Source organism: Brassica napus, chromosome C9 (genome assembly GCF_020379485.1).
Source record: "Brassica napus cultivar Da-Ae chromosome C9, Da-Ae, whole genome shotgun sequence".
Classification (NCBI taxonomy): domain Eukaryota; kingdom Viridiplantae; phylum Streptophyta; class Magnoliopsida; order Brassicales; family Brassicaceae; genus Brassica; species Brassica napus.
In genome coordinates, this window is record NC_063452.1 from 39,104,834 (window position 1) to 39,123,813 (window position 18,980).

At 40.0% G+C, this 18,980-nt stretch overlaps 1 protein-coding gene across 1 annotated transcript; it reads left to right on the forward strand.

Annotated features, from left to right (window-relative positions):
- Positions 1 to 4,713: 4,713 nt before the first annotated feature.
- On the forward strand, positions 4,714 to 6,526 carry LOC106423922 (pectinesterase inhibitor 4-like). The gene has a single exon (XM_048770162.1). It carries the CDS (start codon positions 5,554 to 5,556, stop codon positions 6,289 to 6,291), a length of 738 nt encoding a protein of 245 aa, XP_048626119.1. The 5' UTR covers positions 4,714 to 5,553; the 3' UTR covers positions 6,292 to 6,526.
- Positions 6,527 to 18,980: the final 12,454 nt, after the last annotated feature.

Genomic DNA, 18,980 nt, shown 5'->3' on the forward strand with positions numbered 1-18,980 from the left:
TCTCTCTCTCACTCAGAGAAGAAACAAAATAAACAACCAAAACTGAACTGATTTTATTCATCAAAGGAACTACATATTTATAGTGTTTTGTAGTCAAAGACAATTAAAGAAAATGTGGAAAAACAATGCATAGAAAATACAAATTTGACCAGATCTGAATTAATGAGTCAAAGACTCAGTCTTCCATGCAGATTGGTCAAAAATGGCCCTTCAGATAATGTCCAGGTTCATCCGAACCAGATGGATGCACGGGGCAACGATAAGGACGCTTGCGGAACTGTCCGGATGGTCCGCTGGATGAGAATGCATGTCTGACTTCGGTTTCTTCACCACCCAAGTCAAGTCTGGCATGATCCACGTCAAGTCTGGCATGATCCAAGTCAAGTCTGGCATGATCTTTCTCAAGTCTGGCATGATCTTTCTCAAGTATGGCATGATCTTTCTCAAGTCTGGCATGATCCAAGTCAAGTCTGGTACGGTGAAAAACATGAACCTCAGTTGAAATGTTCAGAACGTCCTGAACTCCATGCTGAACTGGTTCCATGTAATGATCTGTGGACTGCGGCACATCATTCCCTTCCTCTTCAAAAAGATTTGTCCTCAAATCTGAAACATTAAAAGGAAAAGGATTATAAGCAAAAGAACCATAATTAGAACGTTGCTCACCTTGAGTTTGGACCGGTTTGTGAATGGAAGAAGATCCTTCTTTATGACCACAGTTTTGCTCTCCACCTGATCCTTCCTTCGGTTCATGTGCATAGTCATCAAAAATTGGTAAAGGGTCTTCCTTTTCTGGCTCAGTTTCAATTTTCTCCAAAGTCACCAACGATTTCTGTTTTTTGCACTTGTTGGCATAATGACCGACCCTATGGCATTTGAAGCACCTGGTAGAAAGAGCCTTGCTATTGGTTTTCACAGCCTTGCTTTTATCATAAGACAACACATTAGTTTTCAAATCAGAATTTGAAAGAGAAGAAGAATTACTTTGCTGTTTTGGTGCAGAAGAAGTGTTGGTGTTTCCCTTCTTTTTGAGTTGCCGGACAACATGAATCGCCTTATGCAACATCTTTTCCAAGCTGGCATAAGTCTGAAGCTCGTTCTGATTAGACACATCACGGTTGCTTCTCTTGGCTTTGGTGAAGGGACGATCACCACTTCTGACCAACTTCTCATCATCGGATCTGTTTTGTCTATTCCTTTGTTTCTGCACAAAGTCAAACCCATTAGAAGCAAACTGTTTCTTATCAAAAATTAATTGCTCCTTTTCAAAAACAGTTTTAAAAGGAAAGTAGACGTCTTGTTGTGGTTTTGATTTCTTGAGAAGTCCAAACATCCTGAAAACACTTAACAAAGTTAGCAAATAAGAATCATCACACTCTCAAGTGTTTAGCTCACGATTTTTAGATGGTCACTCAGAGTTCTTTCACTGGTTCAAAAGATGATAGGCAGTCAAAATTCAGCAATCAAAACCCAAAACAAACTTTGTGGCAAAAAGAAAAGAGAAAGAAAGAAGAAGAGAATTTTGATATGGATCCGCCTTAACTGTCCTAAGGCTGGGTTTCTCTTCAGCCAGCAGGGTTTTTCTTCCACCACTTCCCCTGGATTTCTCTTCAGAAGTGATTCAAGCCAAAACTTTTACTCTTTTTTTTTTATAGTTCTTTTTTTCTCTTTTTTTTTTTAATAACTGGCGATCACAAGGGAGTAAAGGAACAGCCCGGATCCAACAAGAAATAAGAAAATAAAATCGTGGAGAGATGAGAAGATGAAAAGATGAATTGAAAACAAACCAGCCAAAGTGGCTCTGATACCAACTGAAGAACCCTAAGATAGGGAGGATCACTTTAGCTGGGTGTTGGATATGATCCGAGAAGGCAAACGGCACTTCTGGAACTGAGATGGATTGAAAAGATCGTCAAGAGATGCGGAATGACTCTTGATATACCCACGATATAAGGCTAACCACCAAAGAAAGAATGAATGTGTTGGCTAACCACCAATCAACACACAAAGATGAATTGGCTGACCACCAAATCAACAAGCCGGTTCACACCAATGAACTAGCTAAAGAACTCTCTCTCTCACTCAGAGAAGAAACAAAATAAACAACCAAAACTGAACTGATTTTATTCATCAAAGGAACTACATATTTATAGTGTTTTGTAGTCAAAGACAATTAAAGAAAATGTGGAAAAACAATGCATAGAAAATACAAATTTGACCAGATCTGAATTAATGAGTCAAAGACTCAGTCTTCCATGCAGATTGGTAAAAGATGGCCCTTCAGATAATGTCCAGGTTCATCCGAACCAGATGGATGCACGGGGTAACGATAAGGACGCTTACGAGACTGTCCGGATGGTCCGCCGGATGAGAATGCATGTCTGTCTTCGGTTTCTTCACCACCCAAGTCAAGTATGGCATGATCCACGTCAAGTCTGGCATGATCCAAGTCAAGTCTGGCATGATCTTTCTCAAGTCTGGCATGATCTTTCTCAAGTATGGCATGATCTTTTTCAAGTCTGGCATGATCCAAGTCAAGTCTGGTACGGTGAAAAACATGAACCTCGGTTGAAATGTTCAGAACGTCCTGAACTCCATGCTGAGCTGGTTCCATGTAATGATCTGTGGACTGCGGCACATCACCACCTGCGTAAACTGGAAGGCGAATTGTCCCGATCATTTGCTCTGAGGCTCCGTTGAAGCCGGTGAGCGTGCGAGAGGAAGGCTTCATATCCCTTAAACCAACTCCCATTTTGTCGAGTGTGTCACGAAAGATGAGATCGACTGAGCTGCCGGTATCAATAAGGACTTTTGCGACCAGACATTCGCCGATGTCAAGGTCGACGAGGAGAGGATCGTTATGTGGCATGTGGACGCCCTTGGTGTCTAGTCCCGAAAAAGTGATCTGATGATCATTTTCGACTGGAGAAGGCCACTTCTGAGAGGTGGTTGCTTGACGTTTGTAATCTTTGATGGCTCGAACCGAGTCACCGCAAGGTGGTGATCCGCCCATTATGACACTAATGTGCGGGGCTCGGGTAGCTCGCATTGATTCAAGTTGCTTCCTCAAATCGTCAGTTGTGTTCTCGAATGTAGGAATTTCTGCGGGCTGTTTCTTTTTTGATTCGAGACGTCATCGCAGATTGGACCCTTTCGAACGGTTGAGTTGGTATCGCAGGTCGTCGGCCTTTGAATTGAGCTGGTTGCGAAGGTCGCCAGTTTGACCGACTCTCCGAGCGTTGCATTTTGAGATGGTCGCACGGAGGTCGGCGGTTCCTGTGTTTTCGTTCGTGGTGCTTTTTCGCTTCAATAGAATGCGCAGGTCTTTATCTGTTTTCGAGGGAGCGAGAGACTGCTTATCCTTGCTGTCCAATTTATCGCGCAGATCTGGTTGTACTGTCGGGACGTCGTCATCAGAGGAGTCGCAAGGGCGAGAGAGTATGACTTCCACTCGTCGCCGGCGACGCGGGTGTTCGCCTTCTGACGAATCGGTGGCAGAGCCGACGTTGTTGACGGGAGTGCGCTCAGGGCTTGCTCTTTCCTCGCTCGGGGCCGTGTTCTTTTGAGACTTCTGTGCCTTCTTCTCCTTGTTCTTACTCCAACTTTTGGTGTTTTTCGGTGTCGTAGGAGAGGTGGGCATTTGGATTGTCCCATTAGTGATCCCGTCGAAAAACTGCCCGATGAGAACCTTGCATTCCTTCGTATCATGGGAATCCCTTTTGTGGTAGAGGCACCATTTTTTTGGCTCCTCGGAGTTTGAACTCGCTGGTTCGGATGAGGTTGACTGCTTCGGAGCGGAGTCTCGATCCCAGTGGTTCCAGCCTTTCTCTCGCGTGATGGCTGCTGATTTTGGAGATTCCTCATCACCGACCGAGCTAAAGTAGCCTCTCTTCTGAGTGGTATTTCCACCGGAGGAGTGCTGGCGGGGCTCGGGGCGGGTGTCGTTTGTTCGGGAGGGTCGCTGTTTCGCTGCTGCTTCTTTTGCGAACTTTTCTCTGGTGTCTTCTTCCATGCGGATAAAGTTGTGCGAGCGAGCGATGGCGTCGGAGACAGATTTTGTCGGGTATCGGTAGAGATCCTGACGGAATGTGGAGTCGACGTGCAAGGTGTTCATCAAAGATTCGACGGCGATATGGTCGGGAATATCAATCTTCGAGACAATAGCTTTGAATTTCTCCATGAAGTCGCGGAAACTTTGGTCGCTGGCGTGAGTGAGGTTCCACAAATCTGACACGGTCGCTTCCTGGTTGGTGAACATGATATAGTTCTTAAGGAAAGCCGTCGAGAGGTCGTGGAAACAGTCGACGGAGTTTTCTCTGAGGCCGGTGAACCAAGTAAGGGCCGGTCCTTCTAGGGTTTCGACGAAGAGTTGGCAAAAGCCGGCGTCTTTGTCTTCGTCGGTCAGGTTTGCGCGTCGCATCGCTATGTTGAAAGACGTGACGTGAGTAGAAGGGTCAGAGAGACCTTTGAAGGTTGGAAGACGGAGTTTCTCCATCTTCTGGAGCCGCACGCCGGTAACCTTTTGCATGAAGGGTGTACGAAGAGATTCCGCGAGTACATGCTCGATTTGGGGCGCGGACGTCGTCACCTGGTGGATCTTCGAATTGATGTCGAGGACCGACTATTTCAACGCGGCTAGTTCGCTTGCGGTGTGCGCGTTGATGTCGTTACCGGCGCTTTGGTTATCGTTATCCCACGTAGGTGCTACGTCGGTGTTTCGTTCTGTGGCGAACAGGTGTCGACGATACTGCGCCGTTGAAGCTTCGGCGTTTGCAGCGAGAGGAGCAAGGATCTTTGCTATCGCCGTGATTTGGTCAACTGCCGCTTCTTGTAGGGCAAGGCGTGCCAGGATCGTTTCCATAGACGCAGGCTGGGGAAGTGGAGTTACTGGTGTAGGCGTAGGTGTCACCTCTGGAGCCGGCATCACCTCGAGAGCTTTGCGCTCCTCGCCTGACGAAGAACTGTCGTTGTTAACGACCATAGTTCTGACGTTACTTTGCTAGTAGCCCCACGGTGGGCGCCAACTGTTTGATCGGAAAACGGTAATAAAGAAGATATGGGTTTTAACAAAGACGTCTTATTTATGGTCGGAGAAAACGTTCAGTCGGTTACAAGAGAAATGAAGAGAATGCGACAGAATGGAAGCCGGTGGCTCGATGAGCTACCGGAAAAGTACAACTAGCGGCGAGATGAAGCAAAGGTGAAAACCCTAATCTAGCCGCCAAGTGTTAGTCAGTTATTTTGGATCCTTCTCTCGTTTTCTCCCCTTTACCTTATCTAGACGTCCTGATGCTTCGTCCTTGACCTAATTTGCGCCATCTTGGTGGGCCTCCTCTGCTGGGCCGAGAAGCCCGTAGGCGTCCGAGCATCTGCTGAGCCGAATATACTTTAGTCGATGACGATCGACTAAAAGTTCTCAAGAGTCAAGCCGAGAGACCTGACTCTTGAGCCGACCGATCGAGCCGTCGCTCTACCTAATCCGGGCCAGGCCTTTCTATTCCTCGGGCCTTGTGGGATGGTCAAATCCATCCTCTACATTCATTTTGAAAGAAAATGTACATGTGTGTCGTATATATATTACCCATGAGATACAACATAGTTTCAGAATTATTCCCTATACATTTGTTCACACCCGAAAGACGAACCCTAAAACAAAAGGAAGCAGTAGTTATCAAAATGTCGCAGTTTTTGTACTCTCTAACGCTCGTCTTCGTTTTCCTCGCATCAGCAAACACAGAAATAACAGCAGACACTTCACCATCCTACTCCAAAAACCACAAAATCTTCGTGAAGACGGCGTGTAATTCAACAACATACCCTGACAAATGCTACAAGTCCTTATCCTCCTACTCATCCACCATCAAATCCGATCCGATAAAGCTATGCACCACGGCGCTCAAGCTCAACGTGAATTCCGCAAAAGAAGCAGCTTCCGTCATCTCTAAGCTTCTCAAAAAGTCTCAGAAATCCGCAGCCGGACGAAAGAATAAAATGTTACCGGAGAAGCTTATCCTCAGGGACTGCCTCGAGGAGATGAGGGACACAATTGTTGAGCTGAAGCAAGCGATCACAGAGATGAAGACTCTACGAGATGGTGACTCTGTGCCTGAGCATATGACGAACGTCAGGACATGGGTGAGCGCGGCATTGACGGACGAAGGGACTTGTACGGACGGGTTCGAAGAGATAAAAGTGAATAAAGAAACTAAGAAGAAGGTAACGAAGGTTGTTGAGGAACTTGCAACGACGACTAGTAATACTTTGGCGCTTATTAAAAATCTAAGTTACTAGCGAACGATTAAATAAAATAAAATTATTGTTAATGAATTATTACGCGCGACCACCTTGTGCATGTTTTTCTTTTCTACACGTCAAAACTGATGTGTGTTTACCACAAAATATTGTAACGATGTTAGAGTTAATTTGATTAAGACAAATTATATTATAAAGATATCGTTTTTTTATTATTACCTAAGAGCATCATTATCCCTGAAACCCCAAATGGGGTTTCTTAATTTTTTTTTTATTTTTTTTTTTACTTTTTCGAATTTAAAAAAAAAAAAAACGAACCAATTGTGAGCCGCCACGTGTTAGTGGGGCCCGCGAACAGTGTAAGAAACTCTTAAGAACCGACTACTATTTAGTAGTTTTTGTAACCGGTTTCTTAAAAAAAAGTGGGTCCTACGCGGGATCTACGGGCTAAGAAACCCTCTAGTATACCCGGATAAAGATGCTCTAAGAACTTATCAAGAATATGTACGGGGTGGACGAGCAGTTAAAAACCCTTCCAAAAGAGCACATTTTGGTCGTGTCCAGAATTTCAGATCGTATTTGCACATGCTCCATTTAATTTTCATCAAATTTATTCTTTGTTACATCAAATTAAGTACGAAAAAAATTGGTGAATTATTTGAAAGACATTTATTGAATAGATAAAAAGACGATTCGAACAAAAACTCTAGCCATCAAAAAAGAAAGAGCGAGATTTTTTAATAGTTTTAAACTAATGGCCAGAGGTTTCTATAGTTCCGACATCGGATTGTTTGATTATTTTTATTTCTTTTTCTTTGATTTGCTTTACTTCCGGTCACTTTGGTTGTTTGATTGCCAATTTATTTTAAATCTCACAACAACAACAAAAAATATATTTTTTTTGTATGTTTCTCCCAATGGATTTTGTAAGACAAAAACTTTGGTTCAATTGAACAATTTAGAAAAAGTAATTGACAGATCTACTGTGGATGGTGGCGACGAGTCTTACCGGCTTCAATCGTTGATGGTTTTTCATTTGATGGTGATGAAGTTCTTGCTGCAAACTATGGTTATTTCAAAAGGCATTATGAATGGAACGAGAGTGGCAATCGTTCTCAATTCAGTCTGAAGCTTGGTGTTTTTGGATTAATACGAAGATTATCTCTCTTGAGATTCAACTATTCCAGAAGAAATATGGAGCTTTTATATGAAAAATATTTAGTCTTCCATACGCAAAATAGATGTGTGTTGTTTACTTTGGATCCCTACTAGTGTATCCATTTTCTACATTTGTTTTGATAGTTCCCATGCATTGTTTAGAACTTTTGCCTAGAAGGCTTAATAATACAATCCAGCATTAAAAAAAAAAAAAAATAAAGAGACAACAAGGTGATTGATCTAGTTTGTTTAAAAGATGAATATTTCAGCAAGAACATAGATAAAAATGTAAAACCTACCTCTTGTGCCGAAAATTTATGTAAATTTTTGAATGTCTTTCTCGGTTCTAGGTGTCTCCCTTTTATACATGTCATCTTTCATTTTCTCTCCTAAGTCGGCTTAACTTTACGCCGAACTTGGCTTAGTTGAGCCGACATCACTTGATCTGTGCCAAGTAATTCTGTCTATTTGATACACTACAAGAAAACAGCAAAGATTCTGAGGGAAAAAATCGTCGGAATTTCGTCGGAATACCGTTATTCCGACGACATACCGACGAAACAAGTCGTCGGAAATAATTCCTCGGATTTTCTTCTTTCGTCGGAAATCCCTCGGAATTTTCCGACGGAATTCCGAGGAAACAAATTTCCGAGGAAATTCCGAGGAAACAAATTTCCGAGGAAATTCCGAGGACCATTATTTTGTCGGAAATGTCCTCGGAATATACCGAGGGAGAACTTCGTCGGGATATTTCCTCGGACGTTCATCGATCGATGCGTTTTAGACATATATACATCGATCGATAGGAATATACCGACGGAACTGTTCCCTCGGATTATACCGAGGGACATCTTCCTCGGAATATTCCGAGGAACACGTTCCTCGGAATATTCCGAGGGAACAGTTCCTCGGTATATTCTGAGGAACATGTCCCTCGGTATATTTCGAACGTTTTTTTTGTAAACAGATCGATCGATGGATTTATGTCCAAAAACGCATCGATCGATCGCGTGAAAAATATAATTAATTTCCTCGGAATGTAAAAAATATTAATTTTTTTTAAAAAATAAAATTTCTGAAATTTAAATTCGAAAATATGAAATTAAAATTAAAATTAAAATCATATTAATTAATATTCAAAGTTTCACAAATAAAAATAAAACATTCCGAGTTTTTGGGAAAAAAAAATAATCTACGGGTCTGGCACGTCCGGGAACACCTCGTTCGGGTACATCCTCTGCATCATCTCCATCATTTGCTGGTTCAGCCTCCTCTGTGCCTCATAGCCCGCCTGTTGAGCCGCCATCTGGGTCTCCAACAAAGATATACGATCATCTTTGTCCTTCAACTGAGCCGTAAGTACTTCTGGATCAACAAAGGGCGGTGGTGCAGAAGAAGGAGGAACCGACCGGGTGCGACGACCCAAACCGACCAAACGTCCCTTTTTCTTTGGAACCGACTGAATAGAAAATAGCCAAATTTACAAATTTAAACCAAAAAATAAATGAATTGAACTTTAAAAAAAAAAGAACTTACGGATTCAACGATTTCGTTGATTCGACACCGAGACAAGTTGGTCGAAGCCGTCGAAGCGTCATCCTCGGTTTGAAGCTGAGACACTTCGTCTACCACCTGAGTTTGGACCAGGTCGACCACGTCCCTCACAAGACCGTCATCAATCTGGCCGGTCTTCTTGTTGGTATACGCCCTCCTCATTAGGGCGAGATCATCAACCGGCTCGCCATCATTTTCTTCCGCCTTGAAAAAAAACATAAATTAAAGAAACATTAGAAATTAGAAGAAATGCACAATAAATTAAAATTCTGAAACTCAAATAATTGAAGAAAAAACATTTGAACTTACCATGCGATCTCCCAGAGTGGCAATAGATTGAGCACCCAAGTTATGCTTGTAGATGCCCTTCCCTTTACGGTCGCTCCTGCGGTTGGTGGAGTTGGTGGAAGAAGTTTCTTTCGTCTCTTCCTTATCCCAATGCGCACACAACTCCTTCCAGACCGTGTCGTTCATCGACTTTGGTACCTTTTAATATAAAAAAAAAATAGTTTATTAAATTTAAAAATAGTTTAATAAATTAAAAAATTGTTTAATAAATTAAATCGAACCTTATTGATTTCCCACTTTTTCTTCCACTCGTGGATCTGCTTCCCATAGTTGTCCATAACTTTATGGACGAAGTGGTGATAGATAAAGAGCGTCTCATCGGAATTCCAGTTGAACTCTTGCTGAAAAAAAAAACAATTAGTAAAAAATTAATATAAAGATTAAAAATATAAGTAAAAAATTAGAATACTTACCGCAAACTGACGAAACCACAGAACCTGCTTTTCGGTAGGGAAGTGAGTGAAAGTCGGATGTCCCTTGTCGAGGGCCGAGTACATCATACGGTTGATCCATGCGCTGATCCCGTTCCCGGATCGGTTGAACCTAATAAAAAGAACAAACGGTTAATAATGAATCAAAATTTAAAGAAAAAAAAATGTTTAATTACCATGTTTGACCATGTCCATGTGGATACGGAGTGAGATACGGAAGATGGTCACGACCGGGCTGTTGAACCAAATCCGCAACACTCATCACTCCTGGAGGACCCGGAGGAGGAGGAGCGGGTGCAGCAGCGGGAGCGAGAGGAGCAGGAGCGGGTGCAGCAGAGGGAGATGTATGGTAGGAGCTGTGGGGCGAAGGGGAATCCTGAAAATGGGTGGAATCCCGAGACTGGCTCCCCGTACCACCACGACCACGACGCTGTCGAGGCCGGATCTGATCATCATGAGACCTGTAAATTAAAAAAAATATATTTAATAAATACAGAAATATATAAATTATTTTTTTTTTTTAAAGTCTCAAATAATTTAATCACAAAAAAATATTTATAGATATTAAAAATATTTAATAAATATATAAAAATAGTTCTAATAAAAAAAATAGTTTTAATAAATAAAAAATAGTTCAATAATTACAAAAAACAGTACAGCGCAATCCAACCATGCCCAAATACTTAATTTCCAAAATCTCATGTATGTGTCCGTAGTATACATCATCTCCTGATGCAGAACAAACGCCAGCATCATAAGTCGTACTCGAACGTCTCCTCTTCTGAGTTGTGAATGCATATCCTCGAGTACAAAATCTCGGATATGACTTCACAACAAAGTTTGGTCCAACGACCATCTCACGTATCCAATCGTCAAATGTTTCACCTCTGGCCAAACCAGCAGACACCTATTAATAGCACATATATATATATTATATCAATAAATGTGAATTAGTATAAATATGTGATAAAATATATTTTAATTTGTTTAAAGCACTCACATAAATAAACATCCATCCACTAAATTCTCTCTGCTTCATTTCTTCTAGTTCGTCCTCTGTGGCGTATCTATACTCGAACCGCTTTTCTGCCATGAAAATCCTGTATATGATGACAATAATGTAATTAATTAAGATTTAAATTTCAACTTGTTAAAATAAAAATTTGTAAGCTCATTTATTTACCTCTCATATTGAAGAACGTCTTCGCAGTTGGTGAGCAAATATGTTTGCAAATGACTGCGCTCCTGCTCAGTAAGTCGACGGTCCTTTGGTTTTCCGCTAAGTCGTCCAACATCTGTGAAAATGTCTGGAACCGTAACATGATATGCTGCCCGTTCGCCTCTATCATCATGCCGAGCAGGTCTTCTGTTTTTGGTCTGAACTTCTGCTGGAAAGTAGTACTCGGCAAAGTTTGAAGTTTCTTCATTGATCATCTGTGCGACTATAGAACCTTCCACCCTACTTAAATTTTTCACCATCTTCTTCAAATGGAACATATACCGCTCATACAGATACATCCATCTATACTGCACAGGACCACCAAGTTCCAATTCTCTTGCCAGGTGAATAACAAGATGCTCCATAACATCAAAAAATGAGGGAGGAAATATCTTCTCAAGGTTGCACTGAATCACGGCTATGTTAGTCTTCAAATTTTCAATACCTTCAAGAGTCACTGATCTCGTGCATAAATCGCGAAAGAAACCACTTATCCCTGCAATTGCTTCATGAACATTTCGTGGTAATAGTTCCTTGAAGGCGAACGGAAGGAGGCGCTGCATCATTACATGGCAATCGTGGCTTTTCAAGCCAGTAAACTTTCCTTCCTTTCTGTCGATACAGTTACGCAAATTTGATGCGTAACCGTCTGGAAATTCCACATCGTTTGAAATCCAATCAAATAACGCATCTTTTCCCGCTGCATCAAGTCGGTATATGGGAAAAGGAGCCCTACCATTTTCATCAACATGAAGTTCTGAACGAGCACATATATCGACTAAATCCAGTCTTGACTTCAAATTATCCTTTGTTTTACCTTGAACATTAAGGATTGTGTTCATGAGATTGTCAAAAAAGTTCTTCTCAATATGCATGACATCTAAATTATGCCTTAGCAGATGATCCTCCCAGTATGGCAGATCCCAGAAAATACTTTTTTTGTGCCAGTTATGTAGTTCTCCAACAGCATCTACCGGAAAACGCTCATGTCCACCGACTTCTGGCGTCCTTTCTGCACCAAAATCTCTTAGTTGTATCTTCAAATCTTTCCCACAAATTTCCGGAGGTGGACTGTCAAACACCCTCTTGTTCTTCGTAAACAAATTCCTACTCCTACGATATGGATGATCAGGTGGTAGGAATCTCCTGTGACAGTCAAACCAACACGTTTTCCTTCCGTGTTTTAGTTGGAAAGCATCAGTGTTATCTTGACAATATGGACATGATAGCCTTCCATGCGTTGTCCATCCAGACAACATACCATATGCTGGAAAATCACTTATTGTCCACATTAGTACTGCCCGCATTTGAAAGTTTTCTTTACACGAAACATCGTATGTTTCAGCACCTTGAGCCCATAGTTGTTGCAACTCATATATTAGTGGCTGAAGAAACACATCAAGTGATCTCTTAGGATGCTCTGGTCCGGGAACGAGAATCGAGAGGAACAAAAACTCTCGTCGCAAGCACAAGTTTGGGGGGAGGTTATATGGTGTAAGAATGACGGGCCATAGAGAATATTGTCTTCCACTCTTGCCAAACGGATTAAAACCATCAGTACATAATCCAAGGTAGACATTTCTTCTCTCATACGCAAAGTCGGGATACTTTGATTGGAAATGCTTCCACGCTTTTGCATCTGAAGGATGTCTGATCTCACCATCTGTTGAGTGCTCCGCATGCCATCTCATTGGTTGCGCTGTGCGTTCAGACAGATACAACCTCTGCAACCTTTCCGTCAAAGGTAAATACCACATCCTTTTATATGGCACTGGAACTCTTCCACTCGTATCTTTATAACGAGGCTTTCCACAAAATTTGCATGTAACCCGCTGTTCATCCGCCCTCCAATAAATCATGCAGTTGTCGCTGCATACATCTATTACCTGATACGATAAACCAAGACCAGCTACGAGTTTCTGAACCTCGTAGTATGAACCAGGAGCTACATTATCCTCGGGTAGAATACCTTTTACAAAATCAGCAATCGCATCCACACAGTCTTCAGCCAAATTATAATCTGTTTTAATGCCCATCAATCTTGTAGCAGATGATAAAGCTGAATGACCATCTCTGCAACCTTCGTACAATGGTTGCTTTCCAGCATCCAACATATCATAAAATCTCCTAGCTTCTGCATTGGGTAAATCTTCCCCTCTAAAATGATCATTTACCATCTGCTCAGTACCTACACCATAATCTACATCCGTTCTAATTGGTTCTTCTAATCTAACCGCTGGCTGAGGTTCGCTAGTACTACCATGTTCATAATCAGTTTCCCCATGATGATACCAAATTTTGTAACTTCGTGTAAACCCACTCAAATATAGATGAGTCCAAACATCCCACTCTTTAATAACCTTTCTATTTTTACAATTAGAGCAAGGACATCTTAACTTACCTGTTTTTGCTTCCGGTTGTCGGTGAACTAACCCCATGAATTCGGTTATACCTCGTTGGTATTCTTCCGTAAGCAATCTCGTGTTCGGATCCAAATGAGGTCGATCGATCCAAGAACGGAAATAATTTGAAGAAGACATATTTTTTATGAATCAAATTCGTGTGTAAATAGAGTAAGAGGGAGGATGAAGATATGGAGTGAATGAAGAGGAAGAGGAGTGCTTGTTTATATAGATTAAATCCTGCCGACATACCGAGGAAATTCCGACGGAATTCCGACGGAAAAGGCTAGTTCGTCGGAATTTCCTCGGAATTTTGTAAAATCCCCCAACAGCTCTCCAACGGCTATAATATTTCCTCGGAATTCATCGGTTTTTTCCGAGGAACACATTGTTCCTCGGAATTTCCTCGGAATATTCCGACGGACTGAGGTTTCCTCGGAATTCCGTCCGTATATTCCGAGGAAATTCCGAGGAACCCCAATTTTGTGTTACCTCGGAATTTCCTCGGAAATTCCTCGGTATATTCCGACGATTTCATTTTCCGTCGGAATGTCCGTCAGAATACCGCTGTTTTCTTGTAGTGATAGGTTTTGTCGGAGAGATGTAATCTATCTCAAAAAAAAATTTAGGGTTCAATGTCTTTGTAAATTTTCAAAACAGAGACAAATTTATGATAATGTCATATATTTGGGAGTACTACACATGTGGCCCATTGGCCATTAAGCCAGACCCGTATGGGAAACATGACTTCTCAGATGTCACTCATTTGGGAGATAATGCCTTGTTGGAATTCAAACCGGTTTATAACGATTTATAAATCAACCTATGAATTTAATTTGCCTAAAATTTCATGTCAATACTGAAATAAATCTAGATCTAGGGTTTCAAATATACCTGGAAGTTTTGCAGCAGAAAGATGAATAAAACAAACTGAAGTTTCCTACCACTTCAAACGTCGTGCCTCTACCGGTATCCACACGCACACAAATTAGATCACAACGGAATGCTAGCGCCGTCAAACTAGACAAACATTTTGTCTCTGGTCCCCTTAGGGTTTTAGTTGTATTCGTCATCATTAATGAAAAGACAGCACCATGTATATATATATTTAACATGGCAACGTGCTTAACCTAGTCCAATTAAGGGCTGGTGGGCTAAAGCCCATGCACAGACACGTTCATCTTTTCATTAAGATAATTATAACTATTATAATTATCACTTGCTTTAGTATAATACATCTTATGTATTATATTACTTCCAAAACCATAATCATTAATCTAGTTTGCTTAGGTGTGTGACCCTGTAGGATCATATAAAATTAGTAATAGATTTTCAATCTATAGATTATTAGCGGTTTCTAACAAAACATTATAACCACCTTATTTTATACGATTGTCGAACCTCGACACTACGACTTTAACAAGAGTAAGTACAAAATGATTTTAGGACATTCCAAACAATCTCCCACTTGTACTAGAATCATCTATTCTCATAATCTTTTTGTCTTTATATCTCGATCTCAGCATAAGACAAGAACTAGTGTCATCCTTATTAAGTTATATCACGTTTATCGAACTCTGATTTATACTGATAAAACAAATGACTGACAATCACCTCGTTTGAGCACGGCCATGCATTTTTCAGTATCAAATCTTCGATAGGCCCAGAGATATTTATCTCCCGTTATATGGGAGGGACAAATCCCATCTTGTTCCATCCCTGTTCCTTAACAAACTTCATAGAACACCTAATCAATGCCTTTATAATCACCAGTTACGGCTGACGTTTGACAAGGTCAAAGTGAACTAATCCATAAATAAAGAATCATGACGAACTCAGGTCTAAGGACTATACTCTATAGTCATAGTGAGAAACTCTCATGACACTCATATAACAATCTTGTAGAGTTCTCATAGCGGGTCAGTCCGATCATGTGTTCTCTAACACATATCCATGTGATTGACTTCAATACCACATATTGAATGACTGCATAAAACTTAGTCATCAATCACCTCACATACTAGCCATTCATGGTCATTAATGTCCCAGTTTAACAACCTTGACTAGGGACCTCAGTAATTTATAACATCTTTCACTTATAGGGTTTCATGATCAAGTCACGTACTTGATGACCTATAAGAATGATATAAATTATTTTGGGACATTTATTTAATTATCCAATAATCAAATAAATCTGAAACAATTTCATTAATTTGAAAACATAACTAATGTATGTTAATATGAACATCATATCATAAAAATAAAGCCTCCCACTAAATCAAGATCACATCTTAAGATATTTAATATCAATGGCTGCAGTATAACTCTTATACTTAGACCATGGAAGAGGCTTGGTCAATGGATCAACAACATTTGCATCCATTCAAACTATTCTATGGTGCTTTGCTTGGAACCCTTCCAAATCACCACTCTCTATTAAGACAAAAGATGAAACCAACTTGTGATCGAAAATCATCTTTGTCAGTCTGAAAAACTGGCATCGATGTAACCACTTACAACAAGCTCATTAATTCCTCCATAGACCAAGAATTTATCCTTAGTATTTCTCAAATACTTGAGGATATTCTTGACTATTGTCCAGTGACTTTCACCTAGTTCAGATTGGTATCGACTCGTCATGCTCAAAGCACATGCAACATCTGGACGAGTACAGATCATGGCATACATGATAGATCCTTTAGCAGAAGCATATGGGATTTTACTCATGCGCTCTCGCTCATCCTGTGTCGCAGGACACTGAGTCTTGCTAAGAGTTATGCCATGAGACATTGGCAAAAAGCCTTTCTTGGAATCATGCATTTTGAATCCATGTAAGACCTTATCGATATGAGTATCTTGACATAATCCAATAGTCTTATTTAATCTATCTCTATAGATTCTTATTCCAAGGATATATGTAGCTTTTTCCATGTCTTTCATTGGGAAACAACCTCAAAGTATGTCATCTACATACAACACCAAGGAAAACTGCGCTCCCACTAGTCTTCTTGTAAACGCAAGGTTCTTCTTTATCTCTAATGAAATCAAACTCTTTGATTGCCTCATTAAAACGAATATTCCAACTCCGAGATGCTTGCTTCAAGCAATATATTGGAGTCAGGGCCCATCATAGCTTCATCAAAGGACGTAGGTTCATCACTCTCTATTATCAATAGATCATGATGATCCGTCACCCAAACCTCATATATATCAGGTTTGTGACGTGTACTTTCGGACCTACGCACTTCAGGTTTCACAAGTGTAGATTCTACGACTCTTCGTAAATCTAATTGATCATCTTCCTAAGATGATGAAACCATCTCCTGTGTTTCTCGAACTTCTTCGAGTTGTACTTTACTCCCACTGTTCTTCTTAGAAAAAAAATCTCTCTCAAGAAAAACACCACTATGAGCAACAAACACTTTGTTTTCAGTGGGGTAGTAAAAGTAATAACCTTTTGTTTATTTAGGACAACCAATGAAGTAGCATTCATCAGATTTAGGTCCAAGGTTATCAGTAAACATATGTTTGACATAAGCATTAGAACCTCAAATTTTCAGAAAAGACAAATTTGGAACCTTTCCAGTCCACATCTCATATGGAGTCTTCTCAACTGATTTTGATGGACATCTATTCAGCGTAAACGTAGACGTTTCTAGAGCGTATCCCCAAAAGGATGGTGGAAGATCTGCATGACTCATCATAGATCGAACCATATCTAATAAAGTTCAATTTCTCTTTTCGGACACACCATTCCATTGTGGTGTTCCAGGAGGAGTGAGTTGTGAAACAATTCCACATTCTCTCAGATGATCATTAAACGCTTGACTCAAACATTCTCCTGCTCGATCAGATCGAAGAGCTTTTATTTTCTTGGCAAGCTGATTTTGTACTTCATTCTGAAATTCTTTGAACTTTTCAAAAGATTCAGACTTATGTTTCATTAGATAAACATAACCATATCTACTGAAGTCGTCAGTAAATATAATGAAGTACTGATAGTTTCCTCTAGCATTTATACTCATTGGTCCACATACATCAGTATGTATAAGTTCCAACAAGTCTTTGGCTCTTTCACCGTGTCCAGTAAAAGGAGCCTTAGCCATTTTACCTAATAAACAAGATTCACATTTTTCATATGATTCATAATCAAATGAGCTCAAAAGTCCATCACTATGAAGCTTTTTAATGTGTTTCTCATTTATGTGGCCCAAACGACAATGCCAAAGAAAAGTCTGATTTGTGCCGTTAGACTTGAATCTTTTGGTACTGATATTATAGACAGGCACGCTTTGGTCTAGAATATAAAGTCCATTCTCCAATGGACCGCTACCATAAAAGATATCATTACGATCAAAGGAACAACACTTGTTTTTGATCGAAAACTGAAATCCTTCCAAATCCAAACAAGGAATAGAAATAATATTCCTACTTAAAGTAGGTACATAGTAGCAATTCTTAAGTTCTAAAACCAAGCCTGAAGGTAAAGACAAGTGAAATGTTCCCACGGCTAATGCATCAACTCTTACTCCATTTCCCACGCGTAGGTCCACTTGTCCTTTCTCCAAAATTCTACTATTTCTTAAGCCATTCATACTCGTACAAATATGAGCACCACAGCCGGTATCCAATACCCAAGAAGTAGAACCAGAAGTAGTAACATTTACTTCTATAACATAAATACGCCTAGACGATGTTTCAAAAGTCTTTTTCCTTTTTCAGATCTTCCAAGTAGGGTTTAAACTCTTGTTTGAGAACAATTCTCTGGTTTCGATACCATTGGAGGAAATTTGATCCATTCAATTTGTCATTCTCAATGGCATATTGGAATGAAAATGGGTTGTGAGGAGTTAACATTGCTGGAATAGAAGAATAGCAAATATTAATATGATGTTCAGGAATTAGAGAAATCTCAATAATTAAGAAAACTCATATTATATTCAAAACACTTTCCTCAAATGAATATAATATCCAAGATCCATATTTCACTCAAAACCGAGCGAGCTTTGGCTCATCGCCCAAATGTTTAGCTATTTAGGTAAGCAACACTTTACTAATTATATCCAATATAATTCTTGGTTGTCAGACGACATCTCATGTCTTGTCCAACATATGTCTCTAAGCCCAAAACCGTTTTGATAGTCTAGTCAAGTAAACCAGTCTTCTATTCATATGGTAACCGTTACCATCTACCTCACTTATCTAATTGCAGACACCTTGCTTTGGCAAGCCCATCTTACAACGAAACAAGTCTTGATAGTTGATAAGATTGGGTAGACATCAAAAGTACTTGAAATTAATTGAGGAACAAATTTTAATTCAATTTTAACTTATATTTAAAATTTATATCTAATATAAATATAAATATAACTAATACATATCTTATATGTATTTTAATTGAATTATAAATAATTATATTAATTTAATCTAATTAAAATAATTAATTATTTATATATTTGATTTTATAATTTAATCTAATTAAAATCTAATCAAACGACCAAACCAATCGGACCAAACCAATTGTATTAAGCCAATCAAACCAAACACTTGATTCAATCGGTTTCACATGCAAATTAATTATAGAATCACTTTATGTATTACAATAATACACGATTA